Below are 19,518 nucleotides of genomic sequence, written 5' to 3'. Positions count from 1 at the left end.
TTAATTTTCAACATTCTAATTTTTATTATTGGTCGGAAAATGTTAGGTATAACCTTAAATCTTAATCGTGTAGAATATTGTAATTCTGAAAGTACGGGATTTTCCTTTTTATTCAGTTACACGGAACCCGCTAAAAACAGAAATTTTAATCGGTCCCGTGCAATTCCGCACAGGACAGGTTTTAAGTACTGTAACGTAATATTGTGCGTAGGTTATTTTCATCGTTGCCGCTGCCCGATATTTTGGTATAGACGTATAGTACGGATAAAAATGATAAGCGTGATATTAACGCAGTGAAACCTAGCAGCAATGCTGTAGCTGTGCATGGCAGTGGCGGTGTCGCAGAGGAAATATTAATAATATGGCTCAATGCGCCAATACTGCGCAGACACGCCAGTCGTTAATTCCGCAGTTCGGGGCTTATTCTATACATTATTATTCTTATTTTATCTTTATTTTAATGGTATAATCATTTATTATAGTATTATACACACGCATTTATAGTATATAATATTTAACATAAAAACATGTGTAACATTGGTGCAATGTATTGGAATATGCATGATAATATATTTTATGATTTATCTTTGTTATTATTATTAATTTACTTAAATAATACCTAATACGAATTAATGTTGATCAGTAAAATACTCGGGAAAAAAATTATAGTGTTTTATTTTTAATTTCTTACATATTACTACACCAACTGCCCATTCTTTTTATTTTAATGCGAACACAACGAGTAAGTAACATATTATAAAATCACATATTTTTTAGAACAAATACATTAAAATTATACATTAATGCAGCCATAGGAGATCGCTTTAACATAGTTTAATTTAGTAGAGCTGGATAGATAAAAAATGCATTATTTATTATTTTATGGATTATAAAATATAAAATAAGTGCTTTAAACTCTTCAATCTGTTGTTATAAATTGTAAGTTATCATAGTTGTAACATATTCCTACTTAACTAAATTGTAGATATAAATAAATGTATGAATGTTTGATATACAATATTCACTAAGTATACATTTGAATAGTCATCAATCAAACACCTATATATACCGTAAAACGATATAATATAAAACAAAATATAATATACTGAAATACAATTTGATAACCTGATTTAATGTACGAATGGTATTAGTTTCAGGAAAATTCATAAATAGCTAAATAAAAATGAACGAATACCTAAGGCCATAGTAGTACCTACAAAGAATAACGATTTTATAATTAGTAATAACATAACTGTAATTTTTAAATAAATGACAAATCGCATATTTATAGGTTCTTAAATTTAGTTAGAATTTTCGTAAATTATATAGTCCTTATTTATTATAAGTAAATAACCTATTTTTTAAATAGTTTATTGAACTTAATTTACCCATATACATAATTCGTATTATAATAATTATTTTGTTTTATTTTGTAGATTGTTGAATAAAAACATAAATGATAATTTTATAATACATAGATGCTCGTGCAGTCTCACATATCTCACAGTATATAAAATAATTTATATACTGTTTATATTATATATTTATACGTACAATGTAGTCATATATTAATTTATATTTTTTAATATTGTGTCGAAGATCAAGGTGCATTAACGTCTAATGTATTATTTATTTATATTTTATCATAACATAAATATTAAATTATACTTATAGTCAAATTATAAATATCATAGAATAATTTTTTGTTTAGTAATTTTTTTATCGTTAAAGGAAATGAAGCGTAGGTCCGGTGGATAAAATATATGTACACTGTGATTTTTCTCCGTAAAAAATATTTTTAAAGTACCATATTTTCGGTGTATTTATTGCCGTTCACTGCATAATGTATACTCGTATAGACAATTTAAAGTCGTAACTCGTACTTGATTATCTTGAATTTCTTTAACTCAAAATCGTTGATATATCGAACTTTTTCTTTGGTCCCTAGAATTTTCTATTTAAACAATTTTTTTTAAATCTTGTTTAACTCTAATATTTTCGTGGATAACTCGAAGTTTTGAATTTTATTAATATTAAAAAATTGTGATATTTCCCTCATGTACTTATGTAAATATTTTAATAACGAAAATAGGTCATTACTCATCAGTGTTATCATTACCGATAAGTGATTTAGAACGATTCACACAAACGCTCCGATCAACAGCAAAACTTAAACAAAAACAAATACCATTTGAAAAATAAATTTCTAATTTAATTTTTGTTTATATACATATACTTTTTTTAAATTACATAAACATAATTCATGCATGTATAAATAAAGAGTTAGTATTTTTTATTACATTACTTTATTTATTATAAATACACAGGAATTAATATATTGTGTACTGTTTTAAAAAAATTTGATTTGGAAAACTCAAACTTTTTACTGGTCCCTTCAACTTCGAGTTAACTAAGTTCGACTATATATATTTAAATATTTAATTGAAATCACATACCTATACTGCACTATATATGTACGTAATTATTATGCTAGTTTAAAGTATTTATTTATTTTTATTTAAAATAAACAATCTATACACAAAATTCTCAATAAACTGCAGATACTAAAGGCGGGTGTTAATATGAAGGGGTTGATTAAGCATGCGCACCCATCAGCGACATTTAGCTTGGTTTTTTTTCACTTAGCATACTTATTTATCTATTTAAATGCAAATAAAATTTTTTTTATTGTTTGTTAGGGTTATGGGTTTATTTGTAATAGGTCACGACACCACTTTTTTTTTAACTTGCTACAAGAATTTCCTGGTAGTGTCAGGATAGAGAGATCTTTATTAGAGGATTGTAATGATTTTAGAGTTGCTGATGAAAGTGTATAAAAAAAAAGCGTGCTTCCTCATCGATAGTTTTCATATGAAGATCGTTAAGTAGTGTTAGAATAGAGTATATGGTGGGGCATTAAAGAGATGTCGAAGTGTTATATTTTGGAATGCTTGAATTTTGTTTGTATTCGATTTTTACTTTAAAATATAAAATATAAATATACTGTTTCAATTTTTTAATATTTTAATATATATAACATTTAATATGTATTTTTTATTTTATTGAAATTTGAAATTCGTCTTAATAAAAATTGAATAATTTTAAAGTTGTAAACTAAATACCTATTAGGTACTTTAATAATATTCAATAACCACTCAAATGCTTATTGTATGATTCGTATTTTATTTCATTAAATACAGATATGGAAATATGGATACTTATTTAAATTGTTAATATTTTTTCTTTTATATTTTAATATTTATAGAATTATAGCTTATATTTATTAAAATATTAAATAACTTAAAAAATATAATATTTAACAGACATGCAATAGCCAAGAATATATTGAAATAGATAACGTACCTAAAACTATAGATTAAAAATTATTTCTATTACGTAAAGTACCTATTCAAATACCCAACACCTATACAACTCAAATGTTGAAACAACTACCTACTTGATTTTTTTTTAAATGTAAATATTAAATATTTTAAGCCAGTTAGAAATTATGGTATTAAATATAAATGTTGTTCCTTTTTTAATGATTAATATATTAATAGAATGTATTAATTAAAATGATTGAACAAATTAAATGGTTATTTAAATAGGAAGTACCTATATTGATACTAGATTACAAACATTGAAGCATGTTTGATATAATGATGTCAATATTAATCATATTGATTTATAAATTATCGGGAATGTCAATAAATTCAAAATCCTTAAACTTTGAAATTTAGTCTATTAAAAATAATAAATTGTTTACTAATATAGTTTAAACTACTATTTCACTAACATTATATTTATTTGATTACCCGTATTTATTTTAAAATAAACTAAATAATATTATTAATTATTATAATATACACTACAGTGGCATGGTAAATACTCATGAATCATGAAGGCACATATGTACATTTTTAATAGGTATCATACTATCATAGGTTCAACACTGCAGGTCACTGGCTAACTCTGCATAACCCAACTACTTCCTAAAATTATGATGCACGCAATGTTCATGATATATATATATATTTCATTATAGTTTATTTTGCCTACCACTATAATACTATATATATCTAATTAAAATTACTCATCATCCACCCTTGGCCAACGCCCTGCATTCCATCTATATTCCAGCTTACTTAGCTCGTATACATTTCAATCATGATGCCCGGGGATCAAAGATCCTATACTTAATAGTTCATACCACTGAATTCATAGGTGCAAATAACTGGGGATTTAAGTGAGGGGTCAACCCCTGCTACCCAAAAAAACTAAACATTTTATATTTTTACAATTATTATGTTTTTAAGGGTTTTGTAATATTATAAAAGTTTTATAAAAGTTAATTATAGATCTTAGTTTTAGGCCCTCCTTCTATCTCAAACTATTTACACTTATATCTTCTTCTTCTTTTTTTTGGCCTATCTACTCTTTAAGAGTTTTTGCCGCCATTACTACACTTCACCACCTATTTCTATCTTGTATTATTCCTCTCCAATCTTCAACTCCAAGTGTTTTTAGGTCTTACATACCTACCACTAATAAATAATAGTCAATTTATTGAAAACCTTGATTTAATTATATGATCTTTAATTGTTTATACTATTTTTGCAGGACATTTAAATTATGATTGAAAACAAAAATGTGACGAAATGTAGAAACGATGCAATCAAAATCATTCTATACGTGGTTTTTATGACGACTTTGTTTCTATTATATTTTAGTGATAACAATTATGAAATAGAAAATTCGATAGATCATCTGTCTACCAAATATAATTCATATTATAGAAAAGTCATCACAACTGAAAATAGTAATATATAATTGTAATCTTATAATTTAGTTAATATTTACTTTAAACAAACTATATTTTGATGTTTATATTAGCTAATCAAATAATTTTATTTATATCTATTCATTTTATAGATACAAAAAAATCAACAACAATTGATGATAACGTGAAAGAAGGATATGTTGTATGGAATGACAATTGTCGAATACCTAACATAAGTGCCTACGATAAGACAATTAAAAATTTGATTAAAAAAAGCAATTCTCCAAAGTGTTTTTCAACATTGCCATTAACCAGCGTGATCCTTGATGTAGATAAATGGTCTTACACTTTTAAAATTAATCATGGATTTCACTCACCAAGTTCAAAATCAATCGTTAATTGCTGTTATTCACCAATTGTTCGAAATGAACTAAAATTTAAGATTAATCAAAAAGATGACGATCGTTACAAGTAAGCATCCATACACAAGTTCTTAAATTAAAAGGAAAACCGTGAATTTTTATATAAATCCTATTATATTATTATTAAAATAATTGTTCTGTAATCTCGGTACCTAACCAAAATGAATGTAGATAATCTTTGTTCATAATCGTTTTTTATGTTATACGTTATACCTATTCGTAGAATGAGTTATCATTGAATTTAATTTACCTTACCTAACCTATTATGGTTTAAAAAAATTACTCCCTCTGAATAGCAAATAATTTTAGTGATCAAGATTTTAGAGTATCCACTATTTAGAAGTTTAACTTAAGATTTTACGATATGACATTTAAAAAATGAAAATATTCAGAATATTAATCTATTATGTTTAAAATATAATATAGATATTTTATTTAATAGAAATAGATTATTCAAGTTAAAAATATATACGTAGTAGGATCAAAAAGTTCCCGGAATTTTATTTTATTTTTTTATGTATACAATTTAAATATAAATCTACTTAATCTCCTTCAAAGTATCGTCCTTCAGCACAGACACACTTACTCCAACGACTTTGTAACTGCTGGAAACATCTTTGGTATCCCTCTATTGGAATGGCCCTGAGATTTGCTGTTGCGTTAACTTTAATGTCTTCAATCGTCGCAAAACGTTCACCTTTGAGTCCAAGTTTTAGATTTGGAAACAGCCAAAAGTCACATGGAGCAATGTCTGGCGAATACGGGGGTTGTGGAATTGTAGAAATTTTTTTATCCGTTAAAAATTGCCGAACTGCAAAAGACGAGTGGTACGGTGCATTGTTATAATGCAAAAACCAACCATTTTCCCATTTTCTTTGCCTTTTTCGCCGAATTGACTCTTGACCATTTTTGAACGGTTTAAACCAATCATAAACGGCTGTTTTCTTTAATGCTTCATCGCCATAAACTGTTTTCAAACATTCAAGCGTTTCTGCAGCAGTTTTTCCAAGTTTAAAACAAAATTTAATGTTAGCGCGTTGTTCAAATTGTGACATTTTGAAAATATGCGTAAACTCCGTTTCGTATGGACACGATTACGACTCACATGAGACTAATGTAATTTTAACGACAAAACCTACAGATAGCTAATAATGTCTACTTTTAATTCCAATAAACAGATATTTGATAAGAAAAATAGTTTTTTTTCTATAAATAAATTCCGGGAACTTTTTGATCCTACTACGTACATTAATGACTTACTCAATGATGATATACACCATCATGTTACAACATATAGCAGTTATTTTACTTTCCTCTTTTTAATTATTTATTCCTTTCACTGTAATTTTAAAGAAAAATATTGTTGCTGTAGAGTCATAAAGTGATGCTCATCAATTAAGGAATCTCGTCAATCAATTTAATTTCAATAATTAGGGACTATGGGATTCGATGGTCGCCTGTGTGTATATTTTGTTGGTGATCAGTGATCAAAATATGATAAATACGTCATTTATTGACAATAATTTATATTATAAACGTGACTAGAAAATCCTTCATTTTAATACGAAATATATAGATTATATTACTTTATTATTGGTTCATAGAACATAGTTACGACACAGAACATTTATATAAATCATTACTTATTGGCAATTTACCAAATAGATAATATTAAATTATTAAGAGTATTATATACTCGTATCTACTAACAGAAGTGGATTTAAATTGTATGACCAGTGGCGTATTTTCAATTTTTTTGTGGGGGGGGGGTTTAATATTAAATATAAGTTTATAACATTATAATAAAATACATACGAGTTATGATTTAATAATGATATTATTTATATTATATTATATTTCACTATTGTTATGAAAATAAATGTCAATTAATAGTTAAATCCAAGTTATTTTTAAAAATATTGTAATACAAACATTAAAAACACATAATATAAATGAATATTATTTTTTTCTGGGGGGGGTCGAGACCCGGGCCCCCCCCCCCCCCCCGTAAATATACCACTGTGTATGACTATTGTCTAACGACACTACAAATTTTTCGGGTGCCAGTTAAAATCACAAGTGATAAAACTGCAAACCAAAAACAGGGAAAATAAAAATCGCGAAATGTTTTAACAGCGAAAACATTAATAGCGAAAAGTAATACATTTTATTCGATATATTTTTCCTAAACCATATAAATTTAAATTATCAATAAAGCTGTAGTATTATAAAATAAAAATCAAATTTTATACAATTTATAGGAAATACCTCTTAATTATTCTAGTTTTTTCATGTTTTTGTAGTCATTAACTAATTGTTTAATTGTATCCTTTTTACGTTTTCTGGACGATTCGATGGTACCCGTTATATATTGATTTATTTTCATTTCGTTTAAACTTTGTTTCTTTTGAATTTCTTCAATAAATTTCCATATTGTTAAATGACATGAACTCAATAAATTATTGAAGTCTCTATGCCACCTTTTAACATAATTATTTGTACTAAGTAAACCAGAGATAGTAGACGTATAACAGACAACAGTTCCACAATGAAATAAGAAATCTGGGGTTCCTCTTTCTGCGTCTATTTTTTTTGTCAAATCTAAACAAATAATTATTATATTTTAATATATTTTTTGTTTTATTGACTTCGAATTATTATGAAATTTATATCTTATGGATACGATACAAGTGATACGACACTGACACAGTCGATACAGATCTAACGGACGACTCAGTAATGGTTAAGTATTCAACCACGGCTTATCTTTATTATCTACATAATCGAAGATACAGAAGTACAAATTGGTTATATAGTATTATTATTACTTATTACTATATAAAGGTATAATAAAGAAAAAGAATTTCTTACTTTTCACTATTAATGTTTTCTCTATTAAAACATTTTGTGATTTTGACTTTCGTGATTTTTTTTTTTTTAGTGGTTTTTACTTGACTTAAATTTGTCACTCCTATTATTGGTAAAAGAATTATAGACTCCTCCAAAATAACCTAAATATTATATTTATAGTACCTTAAAATCATTTGAATTTTTAGACTACTTTTTATCTCTCTTTCAGTTATTTAACCTACTTTGATAAAATGTCAATAAATGTCTACCGTATTTTAATGAAAACCTACAATAAATATTTTTATGAACCATCATTTAAATATACCCATAATTTATAAGTTGTTGAATAAGGTTATACAATTTTTCAAAATTATCAACTAATACTATAAACTTTAAAAGTTATTCTACACTTATTAGCTTGGTATATTATGTTATAATTTCGAGATTACTGCAACCAATATTCACCAATACAAGCAGTGATAAAAATATAACATATACCATTCAATGTGTTTCCATACAGTGGGATTTTTAAAAATAGTTCAATACTCACTATAAAGACCAAAGATTTTTTTGTGTGACGTATGTTCGGTTACTATTAGCGTATAATAGTATTCGCAAATTATTGACATTCATTGTAAAATTTATACAAAAATGATGTTGCTAAATTATACATTTCTATTCACTATATTAGTAAACTAGTATGCAATTATTGCAATTCAATAATATCAAATGTGTTGTAAAAAAAATGCGTGCCGCAAATTGATCACTTCTGTTTTTCTATACAATATTTTATGCTTAGGCATACTATTTACCAGTTTTATGATTTGTATGATAAAAATTATATTATATTCGAATAGTTTAATTTTTAGTTATTTTATGTAGGTATGGTGTAAATTTTGAATTATAATTATAGCAATGACTAATTAATTTTTACATATAAGATAGTATAAAAATTAGGTAGGTAACCTACAATTGTACAAATTGTTTCTTATGAAAAAAACTAAGTATAGTATTTAAAATTAAAATTACCCTTATTAATTTTATAAGCTAAGCACTTAAAAATGTGCATTTAATCGTTGTTTAAAATGACGAAACATAATTATAATTTGTTTACTGGATATTATATATGTATTGCGGAATGAGTCATTAATATTATGTCATTCAGTTATTGCAGAAATGAAGAATTACAACTATTATAATTTACATACTGAGAAGTAAAATGTAATTTTTCATAAAACATAAATAAATGCACCTATTATTTATTTGCAGAGAAATATATATTTTCAGTATGTTTTTTTTTTATTTTTACATATAAAAAAAAAGTACCGAACAAGTGATGACATTCTATTATCACAATATTATGTAAAAAATTTAAATATTAAAATTTAAGATCCTATTAATTTATATTAAAAATAAGAGTAATTATATCATTACTAAAGTACCAAGTCCGGGATTTTATACTTTTACATAATATTTTTGTATGGTACAGTTCGAGAAAGAAGGTAAACAAATATAAACGATTTGTTTATCATACATTATACTGTTATTCAAATACATGTGTATAAAAATAGTTTTTCATCTTATTTTTAAAATTAAGTCATTAAAGAAATAAAACCTCGGCAACTGTGGTCATTGATCTGACAGTAACTTAAGTTATTACAATATAACACTTGATATATATTATAATATATTACTGAAACTGAAGTAGGGTACATATTGTTTTGTTGTACAAATTCGATTTTTTTTTTTGATATTTAATTATATTATGGGTTGGTTTGAGTATGGGCTAAGAATTTTCATCTTATGTTTATCGATTAATAATTATCACACTTGTTTTTGTATCAAGAAAATGTCACAATATACTATGTCAACATATATTTATGTATCTACATGCCACTAAATAATTTTACCAAGATCAGTAAAATTATATTATTTATTAAATTAAACTTACAAATGTTTTTGTCTCCCTGTTAAATATTTCACATAAATATTTATATTTTAATGTTCAAGAATCATAATATGACAATGTAATACATAAGTAATATACCTTAATATTAATAAGAATGATAATTTATGTATTACCGGATCTATTTAATATACTATAATTTACTTACTATATTGAGACATAAAATTCGTAAATTTACCAAAGTCTAATAATTTAAAAAAATTAGTGCGTATAGCCATTGTTTGTTTAAGTAATAAACTATTATTTCTAACTTAACAGTTTGTCTACCAATACTATTATCGTCGATCTCTCATTCAGTTTAATCTAGGATCTGGGTATAGGTTCCCTTCAAATATCAATAAATTATTCTATTATTAATTATTATCATTTCTCTTTAATTCAAGTGGCTACAATTTAAAAATCTTAAGAACAACTTCGATTTATTAATAAAGTTCCTATTAACTGCTATGTGTTTAGTATTTATTTGATATTATATTCAACTTAACTGCTAAGTACATTTATACTCATAATTGATTATATTTTATTCATGATAAAGTAGTATAATAATATTATAGACTATGACTATAGGTTAACTAATATGTATATGCCTACTGCTTATTGTCTAGTATTTATAGTAATAGTAGAATATAATTTAATAGCTTATAATCTATAATATATAGCTGAATCGGCAATTATTTTTGTAAGAGTCTATAGACTATGAGAAATAAAGTCAAACTGTAAATATGAGCAAGATTATAGATACATATTAATTAAATTAAACAAACAAATATTGAAAAAAAAATATTAGTTTATTAACTAATATCATAGTCCTTATTCTTGAAATACTTAAGAATTGAATTTAAATCAAATACATAATACATAAAAAATAATCTATTCATTCAAGGAATGTTGAATGTTATTATTTCGCTAAAAATATTTATGAGGATACTTATAGAGTTATTTTTTTTAGTTTTATATTTTCTTGATATTTCAAATTTCCAATAAAATTTTGTTGTTTTTCATATTTTAGTAAATTATTTTTTTTATATCTATTAATTTATTAATTATTTTATCAATATATTTATTTTCTATCAATCTTATACATAATAATCTATGCTATAGAGTTGTGTACTTGTGTAATTATAGAATTTATGGTTTAAGTTGGTTTCGACACCAAAACCAACAAAATTATATTACAAATTTAATGTAGAAGATAAAGACAACAAATACATATGTATAACGTCTCTTTTTATGTTTTGATTTTTAAGTAAGCATTTTAATTAACCTTTGATCGTATTTTTTAGAGTTGAGCCAAAATGTTATCCCATCAACGATTCAGAAATAATTCCTAAGTCAGTTGAATATATGATGGTAACATGTGAATTGAGACCAAATGGCGATAAATTAAAATCAACGGTTTATAAAGATATTCATGCAATGGTGATCGATAAAGGTCAAAGGCAATTTCGAAATGCAGATATCCCAGATAAACCCAGTGTTTTAATAATATCTATAGATTCATTGTCTCGCTTAAATCTTATACGATCGATGCCTATAACATATCGTTTGTTGGAAACGCATGGATTCATGTCATTAGAGGGATACACTAAAGTTGCCGACAATACGTTTCCAAACGTTGTTCCAATTTTAACTGGCATGTTTGTAAATCAAATGACTAAACGATGTTGGAATAGTCCCAAAGACGAGATGGACGAATGTCCATTTCTGTGGAAAGATTTCAAAAAACGAGGTAAATAGCTATTATAATTTATAGAATTATATAACATATTATATTGACCTACTTAATACCTTTATAAATATAATTACACATATTACATTATAAATATATAATTACGAATCGTCGATCAAAAATAATTGAGATTTAAATACATATAGTCATGTAAACATTAATTTTGAAGTAATTCATAAATAAAGATACCTATATTTTTAAAATCGTGTAATATAATTAATTGCAGTAATATTAAGTAAAGTCGTAGGTAATAATTGTTGTTGAAATTGAAGATTGAGTAAATTTAATAGATTGAATTTTGTATACTCGCATACATTTTGTAATACTATTTTATTCAACGGTATAGGTTTTTTTTCATTTATATTTCATGTTATGTCTCAAATCATTCAAATGGCGTCCGGATGTCCGGTTATTGCCTCTTCAAATGTTAATGGCTACATTTACGATAAATAATAAACGATTAAATTATGTATCCGGTGGTTTTAATGTATATTCTTGTAGCATATTACGCTAATGTTTTAAAGTCAACGACTAATACTTTGTCCTTGATTTGATTCTTACATTATTTTATTTGAATCGAACGTTTCTGCAGTGAATTTTAATTTGTTATTAACTATATCAGTGGTTCTCAATCTTTTTATGACCGCGACCCAATTTTTTTTCCAAAAATCTATTACGACCCCCATAGTTTTACATTTACAGAATCAAAAAAGTAATTTCAAAAAACAAATTTTTTTATTACTTACTTTATTACTTTATAATAACAATAATTGTAATAATATACTTATAATAATAATCATTTTAAAAATATACTTATAATAATAATCATTTTAAAAATATACTTATAATAATAATATAATACTACTTCTCGCGACCCCTCCAAAATTTGACTAGCGATCCCCCAGGGGGTCGCGACCCACAGTTTGAGAAACGCTGAACTATATATGTTTTCAAGTATAGGCGTTTATTTTTAAGAGATGTATTATGTCTCATACATAATGATTTTTTAATTCATTTGTTATATATCATATACTCAATAAATATAATATACTCTTTTGACTTTTTGGCGTTTTTTTTTTAAATATTTGTATAGTGTAGGACGTAGATACACATAACGTCATAACCATACTAAACTATATTTTATGTTCGACATGACTTAAAATATAGCTCATAAGCATGTAGATTTATTTTTGCAAGGAAAAATAGGGGTCTTACCACATTTTTAATTTATGTATTTATGGTTAAGTTTAGTTCTTATTTTATACTAATAAGTTAATATATTCAATACAAAACAATGGCGTAATTAAAATTTTTTTAACACTTTATTGTTATTTATCTTTGCCTAAAATGTATCTATTTTTAGGACAACCAATTTAAGAAATAGGCCAAAGTATAATAATATTGGATTTTATCACGCATAGGTTAGGTATCCCTTGTGCTTTTCAAATGACGCAACTGGACAATAAATATAAATCCATTATTATATCATTATAAACTTATATATTACAATTACTGTATGTGTTAGGGTGAAATAATAATAGTCTCAAGAATAAGACTAACTAAAAAATAAAAAGGTTAAATTAGGTACAGTGTTTTCGTCGTAATTTCGCTCCTGCTCGCATAAGACGGCTTACTTTTTTTCGGTACTAGCATATAATAGCATATACCGGTGATATTTTGACATTTCACGTTTAAACCGTTGTGACATTGTTTTTACTTATTCGGCCTATAATAACATACTATTTACTACTAAGCAAAAACTCTGTTTTTCCACTTATTCCATTTTGAATTTTGTTATGATATGTTTATGAAATATTATCGTTTGACACATACCATTCATCATATGTTTACAGATATGTTCGAATACTAATTAGTAATTACTATATGAATATAAAAAAAAAATTAGTTGTTTGTTTCAACAACTATCCTAGACTTTGCTGGGGGAGTGGGTGATAATATAATTTAGGACAGTCAGATACTAAAGATAAAAAATAAAACGGTCATCATCGTGTCATTACAGGTTACGTCACAGCGTATGTGGAAGACGAACCCAGCATGGGCACTTACAACTTCGGTAAATACGGATTTCGAAACGCGCCGACCGATTACTACTCGCGGCCGTACATGCTGGCGGCCGAGCGTTACTTGCCGGTAGTCAAGTACGACGGCATGAACTTCTGCCTGGGCCCGCGGTCAGCGCCCGATCGGGTGTACGCTTACGTGGAGGACTTTGTCAAGCTGCACAGACACCACGGATACTTCGCCGTTTTTTGGCTTAACACGTTCAGCCATAACGACGTGAACACGCCGTCGGCCATGGACCAGCGAACGGCCGGCGCGCTGTCCAAGTTGTTGGACGGTCGTCTGCTGGACAACGCAGTCACGGTGGTGCTCAGCGATCACGGACTCCGGTTCGGAGCGATACGCGAGACGCACGTCGGCTGGCTCGAGGACCGGATGCCAGCGTTTTACGCGCGCCTGCCCACCGGATACGTAGCAGCGCGACTCAGCCACCGCGCTGCATTGGCTACCAACAAGCACCGATTGACGTCGCCGTTCGATCTCCACCTAACGCTCAAGCAATTGCTGTTTCAGCAGCTCAACGACGAAGACGAAAACGATAACAACAGTAGTCTTCCATCTGTTGTGGCCGAAGGCTGTCCAACTTGTCACAGTCTGTTCCGGGTGGCTGACACCAACAGGTTATTGTATATTTGTATTTCATACTCGTATTATATAGAACCGAAGGGGAGGAATTTAATATTCCTTACGCTTACTATGAATTATGAAACCATTTTAGTATAATCTTAGTAACAAAAATCTTGTAGGCAACTGAATATTTATTTAGGAAAATGTACTATACGCAAGTACCTATGCATTTCACTAAAACATAAATTATACATCAATATTTTTTATACCTATAGTATATACTAATAATTAGCAGAAACGAACCAAAGGGATATTAAGGTGGTATCTCATATAGCCGTCCCTTCCTACGCCCTTTCTGCGTGTAATACACACCGTGTATATGTTGTCTTATTGCAGCATGCGTATACAATTTATTATAATCTATTACGTTTTATTAATAATAATATTGTCAATTGATATAGATATAATAAATACATGGCTTATTGTATAGCGGTCCCTCATTCTTGTTTTAAATGAAAAACAATTACGTTCACAAGATTAATATTTTGTTACGTTCAGTAACAGTAAATTCCATACGAATAAAAAACGCGAGTTTGAGCTATAGATATGATAATAACTTTATGAAGAATACTCTCGAAATGTCTATCTCATAAGTCCTACACGGTGCTGCAATTAGGAATATGGGAGCCTAGATGCAGGCTGGATGTCTATATGTGTTGATATAATTTAGTGTCGTAAAGTCTTCGGGGTCCTTTCATGAAATTATGAGGCTTCATTTGGGGTACAATTTTCCATGCACCGCCATCATCTCCAGTAGTTGCGGCACTAGTCCTGCAGGTGGTGTAGAAAAATACTGCAATTCAATAGCTACAAGTAGTTGGTACTCGTAGAGACTTTACGTAATTATTTTTTTGTAATATATTATATTGAACCGTTTTTCCTTGTTTTATCTAAGAGCAGGTCGTGCGAACAAGCGGGCATCGCGCCGCATTGGTGTACGTGCGACGAATATGAAGAACTAGACCGGCGCAGCAGGATAGCAATGGATGGCGGCAAGTATGTGGTGCGGCAGTTGAACGCGCTGCTAGCAAAATACCGAAAGATGGTGCGCAAGGGGTACGTTTGCTCAAACTTGTCACTGAGAAAAACCGTGTCAGTCCGAAGCAGGGTAAACCGGGGAAACGGTCTCCGCGAGTACTTGTTGGTCGTAGAAACGTTACCCGGTGGGAGCATGTTTGAGGTGACCGTTGGACAAGAAGACGGCAGTGGCGCGTTCGGAATGCTGGGCGACATAAGTCGCATCAATATGTACGGGTTTCAGAGTTATTGCACGGATGACTGGAGACTAAAAAAGCACTGTTATTGCGTGAAAAAAAAATGGAAGCTTACTGACAGTTAGCTCGAGTATTAATCTGCACCGCTCTCTGACTCGACGAGTGTATAAAAATTATGTTTAAAGATTGAGCCCTAAAGTATACACATGTTCTTGATCCCACCTTAAACTCCTATTTTTTAAATTATAAATTGTTATAATTATTTATTGTAAGATAATATAGCGTATACTCCATAAAATAAGTAATTGCAGGTAATATACAGTGTCTCTTTATTTAAAAAAAAATATCTATGCGTAACAATATGAGACATTTAAATATTCAGGTACGCATATATATTTTTACATTGCTCTAGTGCCCTTTTATTGTTTTTCGGAGATTTCAACTCGAATAGGTGTCTATAACATCATTTTGCAATTTGTATCCAATTTACTGAGATTGGATTTCTCCAAAAACTCGTCGTGCAACTTGTGGTTTAATAAAAACAATTAAATGGATGCTCCACGTCTGATAATATTTTGTCACCATCTAACAAATGTACAAAATAGAAAATTTGTTAATACAGTATACACAGACTATTTATAGATAGTCATTAATTTTTCCTGTTTAATTGAATCAATTATCTATATTATATTTTTATGTTATTTTTACATTTATATAAATTTTATAAGCATATATATTACACTTTACACCAATGTATGAAAAATAAAATACGTAATATTTTACATGTAATGATAAATGACTGATACATTTTTACTTTTTAGTTTACTTGTTCTTTCGTTCACGTTATCACTTATCAGCTTTTCGAATATAACGTTGTCAAAGGTGGTTTTCATACAATTGTCTCCAGCCACAATGAAATGGTAAGTAGGCAGCAGCTAGATATAAGGATCTATAGTGGATACTGAGAAAGTATTAGCAGTTAGGTATTTATAAGTGTCGTGTATTTGTTCCAGTGGTATTACTTTTATTACAAAATAATCAATTTAAAAATTAAAAAATAAAACAAAACAGTAGATTTTAAAATTATTATTGAGGCTACTTCATATTTATTTATAAAAAACAATTTTGTCTTTTTTAATTTTTAAAATTGTTTTAACTTTATATTTTTATCTAAAAACTAAGCCGTCGCCCCTACCGTACCTATAGTACCATTTATTAGTTATTACATTGTTATCACTTATCACTTTTTTTATTGTATCTTTATCAGTCATCATATTGTTATCAATATTATCGTATATAATTATTTGCCGCCAATCCCACGGGGTTATTCAAATACTCATACGTGTACGTAAAAACTGTTATACTTAGAGAAATTTTATTTCCTCATATTATTTCAAAATATATGGCGGCATAATCTTATAACCAGTGTCGTGGCCAGACGTAAATGACATAGGTATATTTATCAATCGTGATTTAACAAATGATGAAATGTATTCTGTAAGTTATCTATTGCTTTAAGATTTTATTAAAGAAAAGAAAATATAATTATTTTTTCATAAATATTGTAATACTTATCTAGGCGTTAACTAAAGTATGAGTACCACTGCCTACAAATAAATTTCCCTTATGCATTATAAATGAAAAAAGAAGTTTGAAATTTCAATATAAATGGCTGCTTGAGTTTAATTGGCTTGCTTATTTTGAAAAAAACCAAGGCATTTATTGTGAACATAGTGTTGTGTTTGCCAAAACTGGCGGTGTGGAGAGTCAGCTTTTACGCAAATTAGTATATGAAGCTTTTAATGCGCGAAAGAAAGCTTTAGAGGTTATTTAGATATTATAGGTAATCAATATTGTAATAACACAAAAAAGTGAAATTAACGTTTAAATATAAAAATACTAAAAGTACGATGAAAGGTATAAGTATGATGCGGCCGGACTGACACAAGGAACACAAGCCTTGTATGTAAGTCCAGTATTAATAAATATTGAGTATACTTGTTCTCGTGTTATTACCTTCCTCCTGTTCTTTGGAGGGTTCTCGAGATCGTGATTCAAGAATGTGATCAAATACACCGTTACACAAATTAGATAGTAACATAACCTGTACTAAAAATTAGTATTTTAGACATGCACCTTACATGATTCGCCGCAGTGAATACTTATAGTACGTTCCTCGGAGAAAGGTATAAGGTGACACAAGTTACGATTCGATTTAAGGAAAACTTATGTTTAAATAAGAAAAACAACACTGATTAAAATTAGAAAAAGAAAGAAGTCCAGTTGTCGCTCGCAGAGTCTTGTGTGTATGTCGTGTGGTGGTTTTGGGAAAAAGGCTCCAGCTCGCTTGTCTGGTGCGCCCGCAGTCATAATTTTTGTCGGTGCTCATGCACTCGATAGTTTGGCTGGTGCTCATGCACGCATAGCTTGGCTGGTACTCGTGCACTGCGGAGAGAAGACGACCTGGTCAAGCCAGCCAGAGTCGCAGGCGATGCCATCATAAAAAGGACTTTTAATATTTACTTTTAAATAATTTTTAATAATTACTATTAAAAATTTTATCCACTTAACTTGCTTCAACTTCAACACCTAAAGTCCTGAAAGGTCTTTTTCCATATTTAAACGAGTAAAAACATACCTGAGAAATTCAATGACTGAGATATAATCTCAAATAAGAATTTATTAATTAATTTATTTTTTTTTTTTTTATGTTATGTTTTTCTGTTTCTTGTAGGATCGTTTAAATGGTTTAATTATGTTAGCAATACACAAAGACGTGATTGTTACACCAGATGAAGTGTTGGATGAGATTGTCAAGAACCCAAGAAAACTAAAAATTCTCCTTTAGTTGAAAATTAATTAATGAATTGTATAACTAAAATAATATATTAAACTTGTATGTATATAATGTATTTACGAAAGGAAAATATTTTTTTTTTATTAATGTTTCAATTTGAATGACTAAATATAAAAAGTGTGAAGTTTAAAGTAGAAGATTAAAATGTCTCTTTTAAGATGTTCAGGGGGATAATGTAACAAGTAAAAATGTATATCCCCTCCCATTCAAAAAAACTGCACACCACTGCTCTTCCCCAACCCTATTTGCGTTTATAGTAGTGGGGACTGGCGATAAACGTAATTAATGTTAATGGTTAGAAAAGCTATATCCATTATTTCAATTTATTTGCATAATTATTATACCTAATTATATTGTCCATTAAATTTTGTATCGACATTAAAATTTTAAAGGCAAATGCTAAATGAATATTACCTTGCATAGCTACTCCAGCTGACTTATTTGGTTTCTCATTTTGACTGGTTGACTGTTGATTAGGTATATTTGTCATTTGACATAAAACATAGAAAATAAAATTTAAATATATTTTAGTATCAAAAGATTTTAGTTCAGTTGGAAACCATTAATTAAAAGTTATTTGACTCTAAAAATGTTCTTATAACGTAAATTAATATTTATATGATTTGTAAATAATTAAGCTCAACAATGTAACAACATTTTCCAATTTTGTAATTGATTGTGATGTATTGTTCAAGAATTTGATGGAGAATAATAAACTACTTTTTTAGATTTAAAATTATAATTATTAACATCAGTAAAATATTTAGTGATTTCTAATTATAATAATAATCATTAGGTTGAATTTTAATTGTCTTCTCATGCTTAAGCCCTTATCATGTAATAATAAATACACCTTAATTAGAATAAAACGCTATTGAAACCACTATAGACCTACAGCCTTCAGCACTGGGACAATGCGAAAGTCAAATATCTTGAAAATCCATACCTCCCAAAATATTACTCTAATAAAACTAATAAATTCTCCACCCTA

The 19,518-nt window shown here is 28.1% G+C and overlaps 1 protein-coding gene across 2 annotated transcripts; it reads left to right on the top strand.

Annotated features, from left to right (window-relative positions):
• Nucleotides 1-348: 348 nt before the first annotated feature.
• Nucleotides 349-18,560, top strand: LOC112602589. Of its 2 annotated transcripts, XM_025350754.1 has the most exons (8): nucleotides 349-742; nucleotides 4,621-4,819; nucleotides 4,933-5,251; nucleotides 11,302-11,747; nucleotides 13,768-14,449; nucleotides 15,357-15,512; nucleotides 16,492-16,590; nucleotides 18,405-18,560. In XM_025350754.1, exons 2-8 carry the CDS (start codon nucleotides 4,633-4,635, stop codon nucleotides 18,412-18,414), a joined length of 1,899 nt encoding a protein of 632 aa, XP_025206539.1. In that variant the 5' UTR covers nucleotides 349-742; nucleotides 4,621-4,632; the 3' UTR covers nucleotides 18,415-18,560. The 2 variants fall into 2 exon arrangements, with proteins under 2 accessions (XP_025206539.1, XP_025206538.1); XM_025350753.1 differs by lacking the exons at nucleotides 16,492-16,590; nucleotides 18,405-18,560 and having other exon boundaries at nucleotides 351-742; nucleotides 15,357-15,976.
• The last annotated feature ends 958 nt before the right edge of the window (nucleotides 18,561-19,518 follow it).

The sequence above is a fragment of the Melanaphis sacchari genome, unplaced genomic scaffold (assembly GCF_002803265.2).
Source record: "Melanaphis sacchari strain LSU unplaced genomic scaffold, SCAv2.0 Contig8_pilon_pilon, whole genome shotgun sequence".
Lineage (NCBI taxonomy): Eukaryota > Metazoa > Arthropoda > Insecta > Hemiptera > Aphididae > Melanaphis > Melanaphis sacchari.
Note: the sequence above shows the minus strand (reverse complement) of the source record. Positions and strands in the feature narration are given on the sequence as shown.

Coding starts and splice junctions, on each gene's coding strand:
- LOC112602589 (XM_025350753.1), top strand. CDS start 4,633: ATGATTGAAAACAAAAATGTGACGAAATGTAGAAACGATGCAATCAAA. Junction 5,252..11,301: donor AAAGATGACGATCGTTACAA/GTAAGCATCCAT, acceptor CGTATTTTTTAG/AGTTGAGCCAAAATGTTATC. Junction 11,748..13,767: donor GAAAGATTTCAAAAAACGAG/GTAAATAGCTAT, acceptor GTGTCATTACAG/GTTACGTCACAGCGTATGTG.